Raw genomic sequence first — 16215 nt, 5'->3', positions numbered from 1 at the left:
GGTTGTCCAGGCAGGCTGGCTTCAGGGACTGTTCATTGCACACAGCCATATTCACACTTCTTCCATTGCATGCGTTAGGAATGTTTTCTCTGAAATGAGCTGTTTTCTCTTACCGTAAATCTGTCCTGGCTGTTTGTTTGTATCCATAAACAGTTTTATTAACATACAATACTTAATATAGACCCAGCAGCTGCTACAAAACTTTATGAAACAAAGTAGAACTACATAGAACAAAGCTAAAGCTAGAAAATGAAGCTATTGTTAAAGTATACAGAAAGTTACAGGACTTAACCCAGCAATGACTGAAAGGTGCAGCGCTTACAGCTGTGGTGTATTGGACTGGGTGGAGGATTCATACAACACATGGAGACATAATGTGTCCCCTGGAGGGGGCAGCACAGGGGCTGGCTGCTCTTCCTTTGCTGCCAGGCCTGTCCTAAGAGGTCTTGTTGCTAGCTGGGAAGACTTTCTCGAAAGTGAGGTGCTCCCTCCCTCCCACCCCCACAAGCTGCCTGGGGTACAGCCTCTGGACTATCTGTAATGACAGGGGTTCTGGGCACAGCTAAAGAAATCAAACCAGGATATCTTTGCTTAAAACTGGGCCACTACAGCCCCAGGCTGGGCTTTCCTTCTCACTAAGGCAAATCCAACCAGCCACGGAAATACCTCTGCCAGCCCCGCTGGCCAGCCAGAAGCCACACAATCAAACTGACTGACAGATTTCCCAGATACTTCAGAATGCCCTGACCAGCAATGCATCCTGCCCCACCCAAGTACCTTTCACCAACACTGCACAGATTTTCTAGGCCCAAAAGGTTCAGCCATAGTCCCAGGTCAGTATATACTTGGCTCTTACTCAAAAGCTGTGCCAATACTTTAGAATCTAAAGGTTTATTAACCGAGGACAGCGTGAGAGAGAAGCTGTTTAGTGATATTACATACATAATTACAGATACTGATGCAATGTTACATGCTGATTCTTGAAAGCTTTTTTGTAAACCCCCTTTTTGAGGGATGCCCACCCCCCAGGTCAGACAGGCTTAGCTCACGGTGGCTGAAAACTCAGATGAACCCTCCCTGAGCCCCTCTTGTAGCTCTTCCAGTGGAGGGGAAAGTCCTTCCCATCAGGCACTGGAGAGTGAGGATCGCCTGACTCGGGTAAGCTGAGTCTGTCACCTGGAATGCTTCCAATGGCAGTCTGTTAATGAGATGTGCATTTGAGGTCTGAGCCTTTTTGGTTTGGGTCAATCATCCTGGCTGGAGTGGGGATCTCCCCTCCTATTGGGAAACTCCATCACTAAAACATTTCTAATACAACCATAGAGCCGATATGTAGAACTTCATATATGAACATGACACAAAGCCCAGAATCTGTTTACCAGCTTCCAGTAGACACCTCGCTCGAGCCACCTGGCATAAGATTTGGTGACACTATATACAATGGTTACAAAAATGGCTTTCATAATAGACTTGAATCCACTCACGTCACACTATATCCTTTCCTCTGTGCCCCAGGACCTGGCAGATCAGCTGGCGAGGCAGGAGAGGAGCATGCTCCAGCTACGGAGGCAGCTGAAAACCTCCATGAAGCAAATCCAAGATCTCACAGGCAGGTGGTGCCTCAGAAGGGCTAGGCTGGGGGCCTAGCACAGTTGCACTCCCAATTCCATACCTCACCTAGGTCCCCTTCCCAGCTGGCACGTGGTGCTAGAGCAGTGAGCCAGTGGGATGTGCCTGTGCTCCAAATTGGGTGGTGGGGTGGGTGGTGGCACTGCCAGGCCCTGCACCAAACAGGCTGGGCCTGAGTCATGGCGCTCCCTTGCCTGTCTCATTCAACTGCCTAAATGAGGTGCCCTGTGCCCACAGAGGGTCCCAGCTGTTCACCATGGGCTAAGCTTATGGCAGTGTTTCTGCCATGGGGCATCGCTACCCCTCTGCAGGGGAGCTGCTGTGCAGGCAAGAAGCAGAAAGGAACCTGACAAAGTGACTTTTCTGAGCTGCTATTCTGGGCTCACTTTGTCATCTTGCTAGTAGGAAAGCGCCCACGCAGCCTTTCCATGAATCTCCAGGCTTGGAGAGGCTGCGAATCATAGAATCCTAGGGCTGGAAGGGACCTCAGGAAGTCATCTAGTCCACCCCCCTGCCCAAAGCAGGATCAACCCCAACTAAGTCATCCCAGCCAGGACCTTGCCAAGCTGGGACTTAAAAACCTCAAGTGATGGAGAATCTACCACCTCTCTTGGTAACACATTCCAGTGTTTCACCACCCTCCTGGTGAAGTAGTTTATCCAATGTTCAACCTACACTTCCTACCCTAACTTCAGACCCTTGTTCTTTCACCTGTCACCTTGGCGTGCTCCCTTGTGCCCCCTCTCCAGAGCTGCAGACCCCAGATGGTACATTCCAGAGTCAGGCTGCTCTGATTTGGTGGCCACTTGTCTAGTGTGGGCTCTAGAGCAGCAAGCACTACCTGCTGATCTCCTCCTTAGGGCATGAGCCCACCCCCAGCACTGGGGGCAGAGGATGCTGATGGGGAGAGGTGTTGGCTGGGTTTTAGGCAGCTGAGATTGACTGGACAGTTGCAGATTTAACTCTTCACTTGCTCACTCCTTAATTTGCCAGTGGCAGCTCTGCAGGGCTGCTGGGCAGCATCCTGTACAGGGTGCATGGCTTCTTCTCAACCCTGAGGGACCATTTTCCACCCTTCCCACTGGCCTGAGCAACCTCTAGCTTGGTCCTGGGGCCTTGTAACCAGACTCCCAAGTGACATTCTTGCTCTGTCTCCTGTGCAGCTAACAGAAAGGCATTGTGGCTGGAGCAGAAGGTGAAGGTAGAAACAGTGGAAAGGTCCCTTGTTGTCCTGCAGCCAGCCAGGGCATTTGAGGGCATGCTGGGGTGCAAAGCAGAGGATGAGGGACGCCTTATCAGGACCGTCATCACAGGTGAGGATGAAGCCCCTGGGGTGTTTGGGGTTCAGGGTCTGTCTACATGGCAGCATAAGTCCTGGCTCAAGCTGGTCCCCATGCCCCTGCCCTTGAGCCCTGCACATAGAGCCCAGCATTAGCACCAACCTCTCCTAGAGCTGGAGGGGCCAGGACTGTGCTGTCCAGTGGCTTGTCTCTAGCAAACATGACCCTTACTGATCTAGAACCACAGCACGAGGCCAGCGCAAAGCTGCCAGCTCGTGGCACCTGACCAATGCTGCAGCAATGTGGTGCTGGTCCCTGACCACGCTGAGGCTGCACCTGGAACACTGTCCAGGAAAAACTCATTGGAAGGTGCTGGCAGGCCTAGACTAGGGCTGATGTGAGGACAGGTGAAATGGGGATCACTTAGCAGCATGACAGCTGGTCAGGAGGGAGGAAGAGGGAGCTTAGTCTGCTTGGAGGTGTCTTCCCCCTCTGAGCCTTCCTGGGCTGCTGCTTTTGGGCATTGTGCTTCCCAAGCTGCTGTGTTGCACGTGGCTTTCTAACCACACTAGCTTCTCAGGAGGCCCATCTGGGAACAGGCCATTGGGGAGCCCCCCTCACTCTTCTTGCATCTCTAACCAACACCCACCACTCCTGGGCCCCTTCAGCCCCAGCTACTTCTTGCTCCTGGAAAAGCATCCACTTCTGGGCTGGAACACCTCAAGGCTATGCAGTGAGGCAAAAAAAGCAAACCTGTGGGGTAATGCTGGGTGGAATGTGGCTAGGATTGCTGGCTGGCATCCAGGCAGGACCATGGAGCAAATGAGCTGGCTTGAATGGAGCTGTGCACAGTGTGAGTGAAGCTGGGTTTGAAGTCCTGCCTAACTGCCTCCTCCAGGCAGGGCAGGGTGACCACCATCACTGGCTCAGGCTTTGTTCGGAGAGGGATTTTCTGTCTGCTAATGGTGAGGTGAGGGCATCTGCAGGGGATGCAAGGTCTCCAGCCCAGCTCTGGTTAGTGTCGGTGTCCAAGGCCAAGGTGGTGGCAGGTCTGTGCAAGGACAGAGCTCTCAAGGTTAGCAAAGGGACTTAACTCGGTCTGCCCTTGTGTGCACCTCATGGAAAGAGCAAGAGCTGCAGGGGGTACATGTTAATATCCCCCTGGCTGCCACGAGACAAGCACCCAGGGCTTACCTGGGGGCTTCCCCGTGAAAGACCCAGCAGAGCACGTGTCCGCCTGCACCAGAAGGCGCTGATATGCTGCTGGCTGTCCTGACAAAACAGCTGGGGGTGACTTGGGCACTCTGTCCAGCAGCACCCCTAAGCCAGCGCACCTGGCTGTGCCAAGCCAATCGCATGGGTCTCTGCACCCTGCAGTGAGGTCTGCTCCTTGGCTGGAGCGGGGCTGTCAGCAGCAGGCAGTCCCTCCCCAGACTGCAGCTGACCAGGAGTGAGCCCGCGCAGGCAGGTGGGAGGGAAGTGGCAGACCAGAGGTCGGAGCTCTGGGGAGTGGGCAGCGATGAAGCCCCAGGGGCTATGCACAGAGGTGTTAATGACGGGGAGGGAGCCGCTGTGCTGCAGTGCTGGGGCTTAGATCTAATGGGGGATGATGATGATGGGGAAATCGGTCAGTCCTGCTGCAGATCCAGGTTGGGGTCAGAGGCCTGTTGCTGAGGTCAGGAGGAGCTTGTCTACCCCAGTTCAGCCCCGAGCATGAAGGCTGGCCTTGCGTCCCCTGCTGCGGCCGCTCTCCTGCCTGTGACATGGCACTTGGCCTCCTGTCTGGGGCACAGGCTGACTCATCCCCCTCTTGCCCTGCAGACTTCAAACTGCTGCCCAGCCCTGAGGCCCTCCCGGGGCTGCCAGCTTACATCCTGTTCATGTGCCTCCGGTACGCGGACGCCATGCATGACGAGCACCTGGTCAACTCGCTTTTCACTGCTGCCGTCAATGGCATCAAGAGGGCTGTGAAGGTAGTGGTGAGCTGGCGAGTCGGGGTGGGTAGGGAAGGGCTGCAGCCCTCTGTGGTAATGGCTGCCTTGTGCCATGCTTCCCCCCCGGCCCCACCCCCACTCTGATACTTTGCCTTGTCTCCTGCCCACAGAAGCAGAGTGAGGACTTCGAGGTGGCTGTGCTCTGGCTTGCCAATACCTGCTGTCTTATCAACTGCTTGAGACAGTACAGCAGGGACCAGGTGAGGGTGCAGGGCTGGGCCGGCCTAGCCTCCCTCAGGGCTGCTGCTGCCAAGCCCACAGTCAGGGAGGGAGCTGAACAGAACCAGCAGCCAGCATGTGGCTGGTACCCAGGGGGGCAGGGGCTGGTGGGCAGTGCAGTGGGGGGATGGCATCCCTGGGGCAGGCTCCGTGGCTCTGAGGCGGCAGTGGCCTGTCCTGACCCACTCCTTGCACAGTGGTGCTTTGTGTCTGTTTTATCCATCCCTTGGGGTTGGTGGCTGCAGTCCACAGCAGAGCAGCCAGAATAAGCCTGGGTGTAGGTGGCGTGAGGAAGTGACTTGGGGGCTGTAGCAGGTCCCCACCCCCTGCACTTCTGCCTGCAGTGGACAGGAAAGACTGGGAGAGCTCCCTTAGGATGTTCCTGACTGGCAGAGCATTGATGTTCTGAGACCAGCTCCCTGTCAGGCTGTGGCAGCCCGTCACTGGAAGGCTTCAAGACCAGGCTGGCCAGCCCAGGGCCTGGAGTCTGACCCCTCGGTCCTGTCAAGCTCCACATTTCTATGGCAATGTACAACCCAGCTGCACTACCCCCTTTATCCCCCATGGGATCTCTTAGAGCATCCCCTGAGGCTGTGGTTCCTGAGCTCTAGGAGGACTGGGGGACACCAGGCCTTGCCAGGTACTCTACTCTGCCCCCTGCAGGAAGCAGGCAGGGAAGTGAACTCTCATCAGTGTCCCATGGGTGAGGCAGGGCCCTCGCTGGACAGGGTGTATAGCTGTGCAGCTGTGTCCTGTACCAGTGCCTCTGAGCCCAGCTGTCTGCTCTCGACAGAGCTACCAGCTGGCCAACACCCCCAAGCAGAACCAGCACTGCCTGAGGAACTTCAACCTCACCAGCCACTGTGAGAGCCTAGGTGACCTGGCCATCCACATCTACCAGCAGCTCATCCGCATAGCCCAGAAGAAGCTGAAGCCCATGGTCGGTAGGTCCTGGCTGAGCCACCCATGTGCTGTCCAGGCATGAGGAGCTGCCCTGGGGCACTCCAGCCAGCACTGAAGGCTGATGCTTGGCTGGGGGCCAGTACAGGCTGGGAACACCTGGCATCTCGAGAGCAAGGGGCCCTGGCCACTCAGTGCAGAGTCAGAAGGACCTTGTTACCTGCTGGGTGAGCTGCTGGGTGTTTGTGTGTGGCCTGGATCCAGCTGGGTGGGGAAGTGACCCGCTCTGTACCCTGGTGGCGATTTGAGGCAATTGCTGGGCAGGGTGGTGGGGAGCGGGGCCTGCTCTGCCACCCCTGTGAACTGCCTGGCTGGGCCTCTGCACACCGTGAGCATGGTGCTCTGGCATGAGGGCCAGACTGGAGTCAGCTGAGTCTGCTCTGAACAGCAGTGAGCAAGGGAGGGGGATCCCCAGATGGCAGGTCCCTGTGGGGATACACAACTCCAGGGGCTTTCTGAGTCAGGGGTGGGGGTGGCAGAGCTGTCTGGTGCAGGCTGGGCCCCTTGTTGTCAGGGACAGACTTCTGCTGCACCTGACCCAGAGCCCACCCTGCCCCAGCCAGCTGAGCTCACGCTCTTCCCCTCTGCCCTGCCAGTCAGCGCCATGCTGGAGAGTGAGACTATCCCAGGCCTGTCGTCGGCCAGACCCTGTAGCACCCGCAGGCCACTGGTGGCTCCCACCTACACGCTGGACTCACTCCTCCAGCAGCTCAGTTCCTTCCATGCGGTGCTGGAGCAGCACCAGCTGGCGCCTGCAGTCGTGGGCCAGGCCCTCCGGCAGCTGCTCTTCACCATCAGTGGCGTGACCCTCAACTACCTGCTGCTGAGGCGGGATGCCTGTTCCTGGAGCCAAGGCGTGCAGCTCAGGTCAGTCCTGGTGCTCCCAGGGAGAGCCTGGGCAGTGCCAAGTGCCCAGGTGGCCTCCTGTAACCCTGGGCTACAGCTGCTGTCCCAGGTCTGTGGGTGCTGCACCTGGCCTGGCACATCCTCCGTGGAGAGGGACTAGGAGCCAAGCCCACCTGAGTCCTGGTGGAAGAGCAACCTCTGCTTCCCTCCCCTTAGGCCTGGTGTTACCTGGGTGGCTGTTAGCATCTGGAGAGGGAAGAAAAGCTAGAATGCCCAGCCCCCACTGGTGCCACTGCTCCCAGCTACTCTCCAGCTCTGCTCCTGTTGTGGGGGCACCTCAGTCTGACTGGGTATCCTATGGATACTGGGAGCAGCCATTCCTCCCCACCCCCCCATGCAGCGTGGGAACAGAGGTCCAGAGTGGCTCTGACAGCTGGGGTTAAGTCCCTTCTGTGGCCCATGCTAGTACCTAACCACTGGGAATTACTTCCTCTCGCTGACCTGATTTGGGTTTGGACTTATTTGGCTCTTGGTGGCCCTAGTCCCTCCACTGGGCTGAAAGGGTTGGGCCTAACTAGCCAGGGGCTGGCCCATGTAGTGGGGAGACCTGGGCCCCAGCGAGGGGAAGGGAAAATTGGTTCTCAAACAGGAGTCCCCCCACAACTCTGGGCAATGGGATGCCTGGCCCTGTGGGGGACTGAACTCGGGATAGCCTGGGGCTGATGCTTCGGAGCCCCCTGCCGACAGATCTGAGCTACAGCCACTTCCACCCCCTCTGCTCCTGGCCCAAATGCCACCCCCTCCCCCATGCTGAGTACTACCAATCAGCCCTTGCAGCATTTCTGCAACTGGGGGCCTCTCCAGGGGCCAAGTATCCAGCTGCAGCCTCTGTATGGCTCTTCCAGGTACAACGTGAGCCAGCTGGAGGAGTGGCTGCGGGCCAGGGGCCTCCAGCAAAGCAGCGCCACAGAGGTGCTGCAGCCCCTCATCCAGGCCGCGCAGCTGCTGCAGGTGAAGAAGGCAACTGCGGAGGACGCGGATGCAATCTGCTGCCTGTGCACGGCGCTGTCCAGGCTGCAGGTAGCTGGCTGCTCTGGGAGCTGTCAGGAGGCTGACTGTCCCTGCCACACCAGGCTACAGGGGATCAGCACTCTTCAAAGTGGGAAATGAAACTGGGGGGCAGTATCTGGGTAACTCAGCCTTCAGGGGACCATGCAGCCCAGGAGGACCAAGGGGACTGGCTCTGGGGGGCTGGGACTAGGATGTTGCTCCAACTCAGCCCCAAGGAGTCCCAAGTAGTCCTGGTCATTCTGGGGCCCACCTCTGATGCCCTCCTTCTCTGACCACCCCAGCTCTACCAGTTGGGAGGCTACTTGAGGTCCCTTCTCTGTCCCCTGAGGACTCAGCTTCCTGCAGGCCCTGGCACAGGAGCTGGATGGGCCCCATCTGTGCTCAGGGATTGCTGTGCTGGTGGGCTTGGAAGGGACTTGGAGAGGGGGAATAGTAGACTGCCTAAGCCCCAGCATGGGTCTGGTGCCCCTCCACACAGTGTGCTGCTGCCCACCTGACATCCAGTCCCATCACCTTGGCGATTCCCTCCTTGCAGGTCATGAAGCTCCTGCGGGCCTACACCCCTGCTGCCGGGCTGGAGGAGCGCATCAGCCCCAGCTTCATCAGCAGTGTAGAGGTGAGTGAGTCCCTGGCCTGTCCCCTCTGCTGCTGTGTTTGCTGCAGGGCCCGGAGCAGCCTTGGGATGTCCCCAGGCCTCTGAGCTGTGTCTTTCACCTGCCTCTGGGAGACCTGATGGCAGAAGGGTGGGGGCCTGAACCCCTCCAGCTGGGGGCAGGGGTGCTCGTGTTGGTGGCTGGACTGATGGATTGTGTCCCCACGCAGAACCGCCTGGCTGCCCGATCCCCAGCTGGGCCCTGCCAGCTGCTAGTAGACACAGCTCACCTGTTCCCTGTGCACCTGCCCTTCTCCTGCTCCCCTGTGCACCTGGATGAGATCTGCATCCCTGATAGCTTGGACCTGACGTTCCTGACCTGGGTGTGAGTGGCATACGAGGCTGCTCCAGGGTGGAAGAGGTCACATACATGACCAGCAGCTAGATCCTGAGGTGGGGAGAAATGCCTTTGGGCTGAGACTTCAGGGCATGGGAGTGAGGCTGCGCCACAAGGCTGGCTCCACAGTGTGCTGGAACTGGCATTGTAAAACTTCGAAGTATGGGAATTTCCTCTGGCGCATGCTTGTGGCCCTGCTCTACAGCATGCACACCTTTCCCCTCCCTGCTGGAGGGCTTTTCAGCAAGAGGCCTTCAGAGAATGCTGTGCATGAGGGTGAAGGTGCCTCCCTTGCACAGCCCAGTCTGTACACAAGGTGTGTTCCTGGACTTGTGCTACCCACTGGAGCTGCTGACCTCACTGGCCCAGGGGGATGGGCTTGGGGAAGAAGGCGAGCTGGATTTGCAACACTTAAACCTGCTCCAGTGCTCAGATGAAGTCCTTGCCCACTCAGCAGCAGTGGGGACTCCCTGCCTGGCCACAGTTGGGCAACTACCAGGGAAGGGGGCTTAGCTTGGGCTGGCACCCATAGGGATGTCTCCGGGGTGTTTCCCCCTCTTACTGCAAGGGCATGGGAGAAAAGCCAGGACCAGTGTTCAGTAAAATGACTTTTAAAAATGAGAAGTGAATAAAAGTCTAGTTTCGAAGCCACAGGCTGGGCTCTGCTTTCCAGGAGTTGCTGGTCCCGGGGCTGGGCTTCCCAAGCTCTCAGGCACCTGGGGAGAGGGGCTGGGGCAGGGAGCAGTTGCACTGGGAGCTCTGCTCTAGTGACAGGTTTGAGGCCATGCATCATTTGACTTGCTGCTAACTGAAGGGGCAAGGAGGGTGTGTCAGGCACTGCATGTACCCTCACTAGAGCTTGTGCCAGGTCTCTCTCCAGCAGGCCCCAGGCTGCTCAGATTCTGGGGCTTTTAGACCAAGGGCACTTAACACAGGTGGCTATCCCTAAGGGCTAAGGACCAGTTTCCTGGCAACAGATGAGTCAGCAGTTGAGCTGGCCTGGAGCGCATGTGGCCTGAGCTCCACATCCTGGCCCCAGCTAGCCTGGGCACCTGGAGCCAGCTCTTGTTCCAGGCTTCCTGCCTGGCTGGGCTGGATAGGCTGGTTCCCCAGCCCTGGGACTTGGCTGTTACTTCAGGTTTTGATAGAGGGCAGTGTGGCAGACAGCCCCACCAGGCCCCAGGGTGAGGTGGGAAGGAGGCCCAGCACTGTGGGGGAGGGGGGGGGGGGGTTAAAAATACCTTCTAGTAACTGGGAGTGGCTCCATAGTGGTACACAGCTGAACAAAGGTGCAGATCTGTATTTGTGCACAAGACAAAACTCCATGCCTGCAGGGAAGGTTATGGAGGTGATGCTCATACTCAAGTCTGAAAGACTCTGCTACCTCCAAATATTAGAAAGTAATAGGCACTAAGATTTAGCAGCTGGAAGAAGAGGCTAGTGGAGGAGACACACAGCAACAAAATAGTGAGCTGCTCAAAGCCTGGGTGTGTTTCTGCACACTAATCAGTAGCAAAGGTGTTCTAGGAAAAGGCCTTACAGTTCAAAAGTGCATTTGCTGTCCTGCTGAGGGGTGTGTGTTTTACACACACAATCTCAGCCTTCCCTGGTCATCTGGCCCAACCCACTGTCAAGAGTTAGTACTCTTAGTCAGTCAAAAGTCAAAGTAGCCTTCTGGAAAACCACTTGAGTAGAAGAACAATAGTATTGCATTTTAATTGTGCTCAAGCATCTAGAACTAAAAAGTAGCCATCCTACCATGGTTAAGAACCCAAGTTGTCATAGGCAACCATTATTTTTCTCACACACACAGGTGTGTGAGTGTTTATATAAAAATGTGCATATATAATGTACCCATCACTGAATACTAGGACAGGAAGCGACCTTAAGAGGTCATCAAGTCCTGTCCCCTACTCTCACTGTAGGACCTGTCGGGGATTTTTCATCCCTCAGGCATAATCGTCCCCGTGAGCCAGGGGAAACAAGCCTGTGGCCATTAAACATCATTGCAGGGGCAGGTAGACCCTAAAGGATACATAGGCTGCCATTTAGCAGCCCCCTGTAACCGTCACTCTGTGTCAGTTGGTTTCCCTGGTAACCTGAATTCACAAACACCTCAGAATCATGGATTTGAAATCCAGGCTCCTCATTGGGCACAGGTGAACAGCTTCTAGAAGCTTCCCTGGCCCGGAGGACCTGTTTGAAAGCAAATGTTTAGAACCTTCATATGGAAATTAGCTTATGAATCATGTATGAGTTTGATCTATATAAGTAGGTACCTTTGGGCATTCTGCAGCCCTGGGGGACACAGACTTGCTTCTGTTACCCTGCATAGGGAGGCGCTGGCTGCTTCTGAGCGGTGTCTGCCAAAACCTTAGGCCAGCCCTAAGGGGCATAGAGCTAAAAATCACCTCAGCACTCGCCTTTGAGCAGTACTGAACAGAGCGAAATCACTGCCTGGCTGATTACACCTAGCCACATCAGCCAGCGCTGACAGGGCCCTGAGCTGCCTTGTGGCCTGAAGCAGTGTCTTCACACCATCATGCCTTGCCACTCTCTAGCCTCAAGAAGCAACAATCAGCCCTCAGGTGAATCAGGTGAGCGGCGACCTGGCCTCACCACTAGGGTGAGGTACTGCATGCTTGCCTGTTTGAAGCCCAGGGCCTGCCATCACAGCGGCACCTTCGATCCCGCCGCCTGCCATCTTGTCAACACTTCACCACTACTGGCCTGGACTCTTACTGGACTGGACATGTAAAAATTACCTTAATATAGCTATATACCTATTTTACATTCACTCCCACCTGGGTAACTGGGACCCTCTACAAGGGAACAGGGGGTTGCTTCCCTGTTGTTCCTTCCTCTGACAAGGGGGTGGAAGTGCCCGGGGGCCTGATCCCCTGAGGTCAGGCCTGGACATTCCAGGCAGGGTTCACCCTATTAGCCAAGCTTCGGCACGTTTCATAACTGATGTTCATAGTAAGTGTAGGTTGTTATAATGTGTTGCTCTTAAGTTTTAACTAACCCTTTACCTTCTACCCTTTCCCCTTACTTACCTCCTTCAAATAAACTGCAGGACAAGGCATTGCCTCCCTTAGCTGTCAATCCTACCCCAGTGACCTGAGGAAGAGTATACGCCTCCCAGGTTCACTTAGTTGGGCCCATTAGATGGTACTGGGGACCCCCACAAAATAAAGGGACAGTCCTGACTGGCTCTCGGGTACCAACCCCTTGGGTCAGGCTAGCAACCCAACCCTTCACGGAAGTGGGGTTTAGCACTCCCACTCCAGCTTTGGAAGGAGACAGTGGGGATTTCTAAACTCCCAACAACCCTCATTCCTAAATCCCTCTATCCTTGCTCCAGTAACCAAAGCTTTTGCCTTGCAGAATAATAAAATCAATTTCAAGAATTAAGGAGCAAGACTCAAAATGGATACAGTGTCAAACATAAGTGTAGGTATTAAGAGTGTAAATAAGGTTGTACTTTAAACTGTTACTTGTTGCATCCTGACCTCGTTGTGTTCCTTAATAAAGATCTTAGTTACCTTTTTTTTTTGTCCTTTCACCCTTGTCCTTATCTCATTGTTCCTGCTAGCTACTCCTTTCCCAGAGGCTCAGGGCGGAGTCCAGAAACTTACCTGGGCGGGCATTATCCTGGCTGGGTTTTGTAGCAGGGATTTGGTCTGGGTCCTGGCCTTGAACACACAGGGAGTTTGCTCCCTTATTCAGGGACTCATTTAAATATTATTTACCTAACCATCCAGAGAGTCCCATCATGGCGATGAGGATGGGATGCCGGGACCCACAATCCCTCTCGAACCCTTTGCCTGGAGATGTTCCGCCTCGGGGGATTGGGCTCCGTTTCCCTGGAGGGTTGGTGCTTGCACGGACAGTGAGACTCAACACCTCCTCCTTCACAAGGAGGAGGCTAATGGACAAGGATCTGACTATCAAAATTATCATTAAGAAAGATGGTCAGGAAAAAATTTACTTGATTAATATAACATTACCTGGTCTAGCTTGCCTGCTGGAGTGTCATAATAGCATATCTTTTGATTCTCCTGATAATTCCCTCTCCATTATGGCAATATCTACTAAAGACCCTCAGCCCGATTCGGCAGAGGAGTCTTTGGCTAAGGTAAAAGAGATCATGAAAAAGATTAATCTATCATGTAAACCAGATGAGTTACTGCGGCTAATTACTCCTTCCCCAAAGGCGACTGATTTGATCAGACAATGGGCTGATGCCCTCGCTTCTACCGAGAAGAGAGGTGCCTTTGGGAGAACAAAATATTCCAAAAAAGAATTAATACAAGTCCCGATTCAACAATTAAAAGCAGCTGACACCATTTCCAAACTGAAAGCCCAGTTTGGGGTAGCACTGGCCCAGATTAATGAATATAATAATCAGGAACAAACCAATCAGGAATCTCAGGAGGATCAAAACTCCCAATCAGGTACCTCTTCCGCGTCTGCCTATCCTGTAATGATCACAAAGACGGTTACAGACCATGAGACTCAGGAGACATCACAAACTACTGTCTCGCGGGAAAGGACCAAGGCTGAACTAAAGACTCTGTCAGATGACACCAAGCGACAGCCGGGAGAGTCACCTGTGGTGTGGTTCAGCAGACTCATTCTTGAACATGCACAAGAGTGGCTCTCTCGGGCTGAAGCCAATTACCTAGCCACGAACGCTTCGTGGCGTGGTAAAGGGTGCTCACTCCGAGACCTGCAGGTGAATAGAACATGGCCTATAATGGTGCCGGCCTTGGCCATGCTCCTTAATAAGAGTTCCCTGCAGGCCACAAGTATCCCAACAAACAGCCTTAAGACTTCCAAAGACTTGATTCGGGCCATAGCTGGGTTGGCAGCTATGGATTGGGCCCCTGTTCCAGGCGCCCCCATCGGTCTGACCCGGGAGCAGGCTCAGTCTCCATTGTATTGTATTTACATTCAAGGTTACACCAGACTACCTATATCTGGTGCGACTATTAGAGCCGGTGGTTTGGGGTTACCTTTCAAGGATCCTGGGGTTGCTCTCTGGCTCAGGTCGGTGGAGGGCCAAGATGTGAGTCATCTTTTTGATGTTGAGGAGGATCTCCCGGACATAAACTCCTCCCATCGCCTAAATTCTGATATAAAGGAGCAGGTGGGACCACACCTCTCAGAGGAGCACGGAACTCCTCGGAGACAGCATGGCCCTGTTAAGGTTCATTTTAACGATTCTAATTTGACCCGTGGCACATCTACAGACTCCTTATCTCAGCCTTTGCCCGAACCCAATTCTACTCCTGAGTGCTCTGTATTGCATCGGTACCGCAGTGCCCTTATAGAATATCTCACGCGGAAGGGTAAATCTATTGATCAGCTAAGGAATCAGACTAATGCAAACCTGGAAAGGGAGGCCATAACCCTAGGGTGGCAGCCTAACCGCTGGCTCCTCGGGTCTGGCACCCTAACCAACCCAGGAAAAGTACTCAATCAAAAAACGACTAGGAGGACCTGAAAATTGGGTCTGCAACTGTAAATCATTCACTACGAATCATGTTAACGTTTTAACCAATAGTATAGATACAAATCAGGATTCACGACCCTATATTGCAATTAAAGACAAAAGCCATAAACACTGGAGGTTCTTAATAGATACAGGTGCCTAAATAAATGTTATTACCCCCAATGTAGCCCACCGAAAAACTGGGGTAGAATTACATGTCCAGGGGCTGAATCAGGTCAGGAAGGCCCCTATGGTGAAAGCCAATTTAGGACATATCAATGGACCGCTATTAAGGTTTGGGGCGGTCATTGGGGATAAGAACATCCTGGGCATCGATGCCATTAGGGCACTGAAATTACAACCGATTTTGGCGGTGCTGCCCACTGAGATACAAGAACCTTTAGTTGAGCGTCACTCCCCTGAGCTTGTTTGCCCCAATCCTTGGAAGTTCAGCCTATCCCAATGGGGGGGGGCAGCAGCTTTGGCAGGGATCAACAAGCTCATTAGCAATCTAATTAAGGAAAATAAGAGCTATAGAATTAACAAAAGTAAATACCTCTCACCAGCTTGGGGCATCCCAAAGCCTGGATCGGCGGCCCCAGCCTTCAAATTTTGCATGGTAATTGATTACCGAAGGGCCAACAAAAGAATTAGGCTGGTCCAGTATTCTGTGAAGTGGACCCGTCCAGCAATTGAGAAAGTGTTGGCCAACAAATTATATCAATTTGGCTCAACTATTGATTTAAAAGACATGTTCTTCCAAATTCCGCTGGACGATCCCCACAGAGTACTGGACTTCTTCTTCAAGGGACACCTATACAGGTGGTGAGTGTTACCCCAAGGCTACCATAATTCCCCCTCGGTTGCCACTCAGGGGCTAGCCCGAACCCTGGAAAAATTGGCAGTTCCCACTGATTGTGAACTGCTCTACTACATCAATGATATCGCTGTGGTGGGCAGGGATTGGTCAGTGGTGGAAAAATTTGTTAATCAGGTCAGCTAGTCACAGATGGGTGGAAAATCAATGATCAGAAAAGCCAAATCAAACCCATCTGTGAGTTTTCATTCCTTGGTATAGAGGTGACGGCTGACCATTAGGCAACCGAGCTTGACCCAAATGATGTAAATAAATGGTTAGAAAATCCCCCAAAATCAGTCAAACAGGTCCAAGAGGTATTAGGCTTTCTAAATTATCACCGCTCCTTGATCCCAACCAAATATGCTCCCGCTCTAGGTGTTCTTCAATCTAAAGTTAAAAAGAAGAACAGCTTAGCGTGGAGTGGTGCCCAACTAACGGCATACAAATTAATGTTGCATTCATTAATTAACCCATCAAAATTAAGCCGAATTGATCATAGCTCCCCGGTAGTGATCAACTTTGAGCTCAATTTTGATCAAGTTATAGTCAGGGTAGAGCAAAATGATCATGTTGTGGGAAGAACAATTACAAAACTACTGTCTAGTCAGGTCCAATACAGCATCTATGGAAAGATGCTACTCGCCTTAGAGGCGGCAATGTCCTGGAACCACCTCCATGGGACAGTGAGAGGCCCCGTTGTCACATCCCTCCACTGGCTCATGGAAGGGCACCCACTGGAGTTTGGTGGAGAAGATCAGACATGGAATAAATTATTATATTTGGCAAAGACTAACTGGTCATCTTGGACCCTAGTAGATGCCCCTCTCCCTGCAGAGTCAAAACCTTCTGCTATAATAATAATAACTGATAG

At 53.7% G+C, this 16215-nt stretch overlaps 1 protein-coding gene across 1 annotated transcript in view; it reads left to right on the top strand.

Annotated features, from left to right (window-relative positions):
• LOC142002095 (unconventional myosin-Va-like) overlaps positions 1-8980 on the top strand; it is a 44954-nt gene extending 35974 nt beyond the window's left edge. The window contains exons 28-35 of the mRNA XM_074977927.1: positions 2793-2942; positions 4731-4882; positions 5014-5103; positions 5916-6066; positions 6679-6949; positions 7834-8008; positions 8535-8615; positions 8822-8980. Coding sequence (XP_074834028.1) covers positions 2793-2942; positions 4731-4882; positions 5014-5103; positions 5916-6066; positions 6679-6949; positions 7834-8008; positions 8535-8615; positions 8822-8980 — 1229 coding nt within the window. The remainder of the gene's footprint in view (positions 1-2792; positions 2943-4730; positions 4883-5013; positions 5104-5915; positions 6067-6678; positions 6950-7833; positions 8009-8534; positions 8616-8821) is intronic.
• Positions 8981-16215: the final 7235 nt, after the last annotated feature.

The sequence above is a fragment of the Carettochelys insculpta genome, chromosome 27 (assembly GCF_033958435.1).
Source record: "Carettochelys insculpta isolate YL-2023 chromosome 27, ASM3395843v1, whole genome shotgun sequence".
NCBI classification, from domain to species: domain Eukaryota; kingdom Metazoa; phylum Chordata; order Testudines; family Carettochelyidae; genus Carettochelys; species Carettochelys insculpta.
Note: the sequence above shows the minus strand (reverse complement) of the source record. Positions and strands in the feature narration are given on the sequence as shown.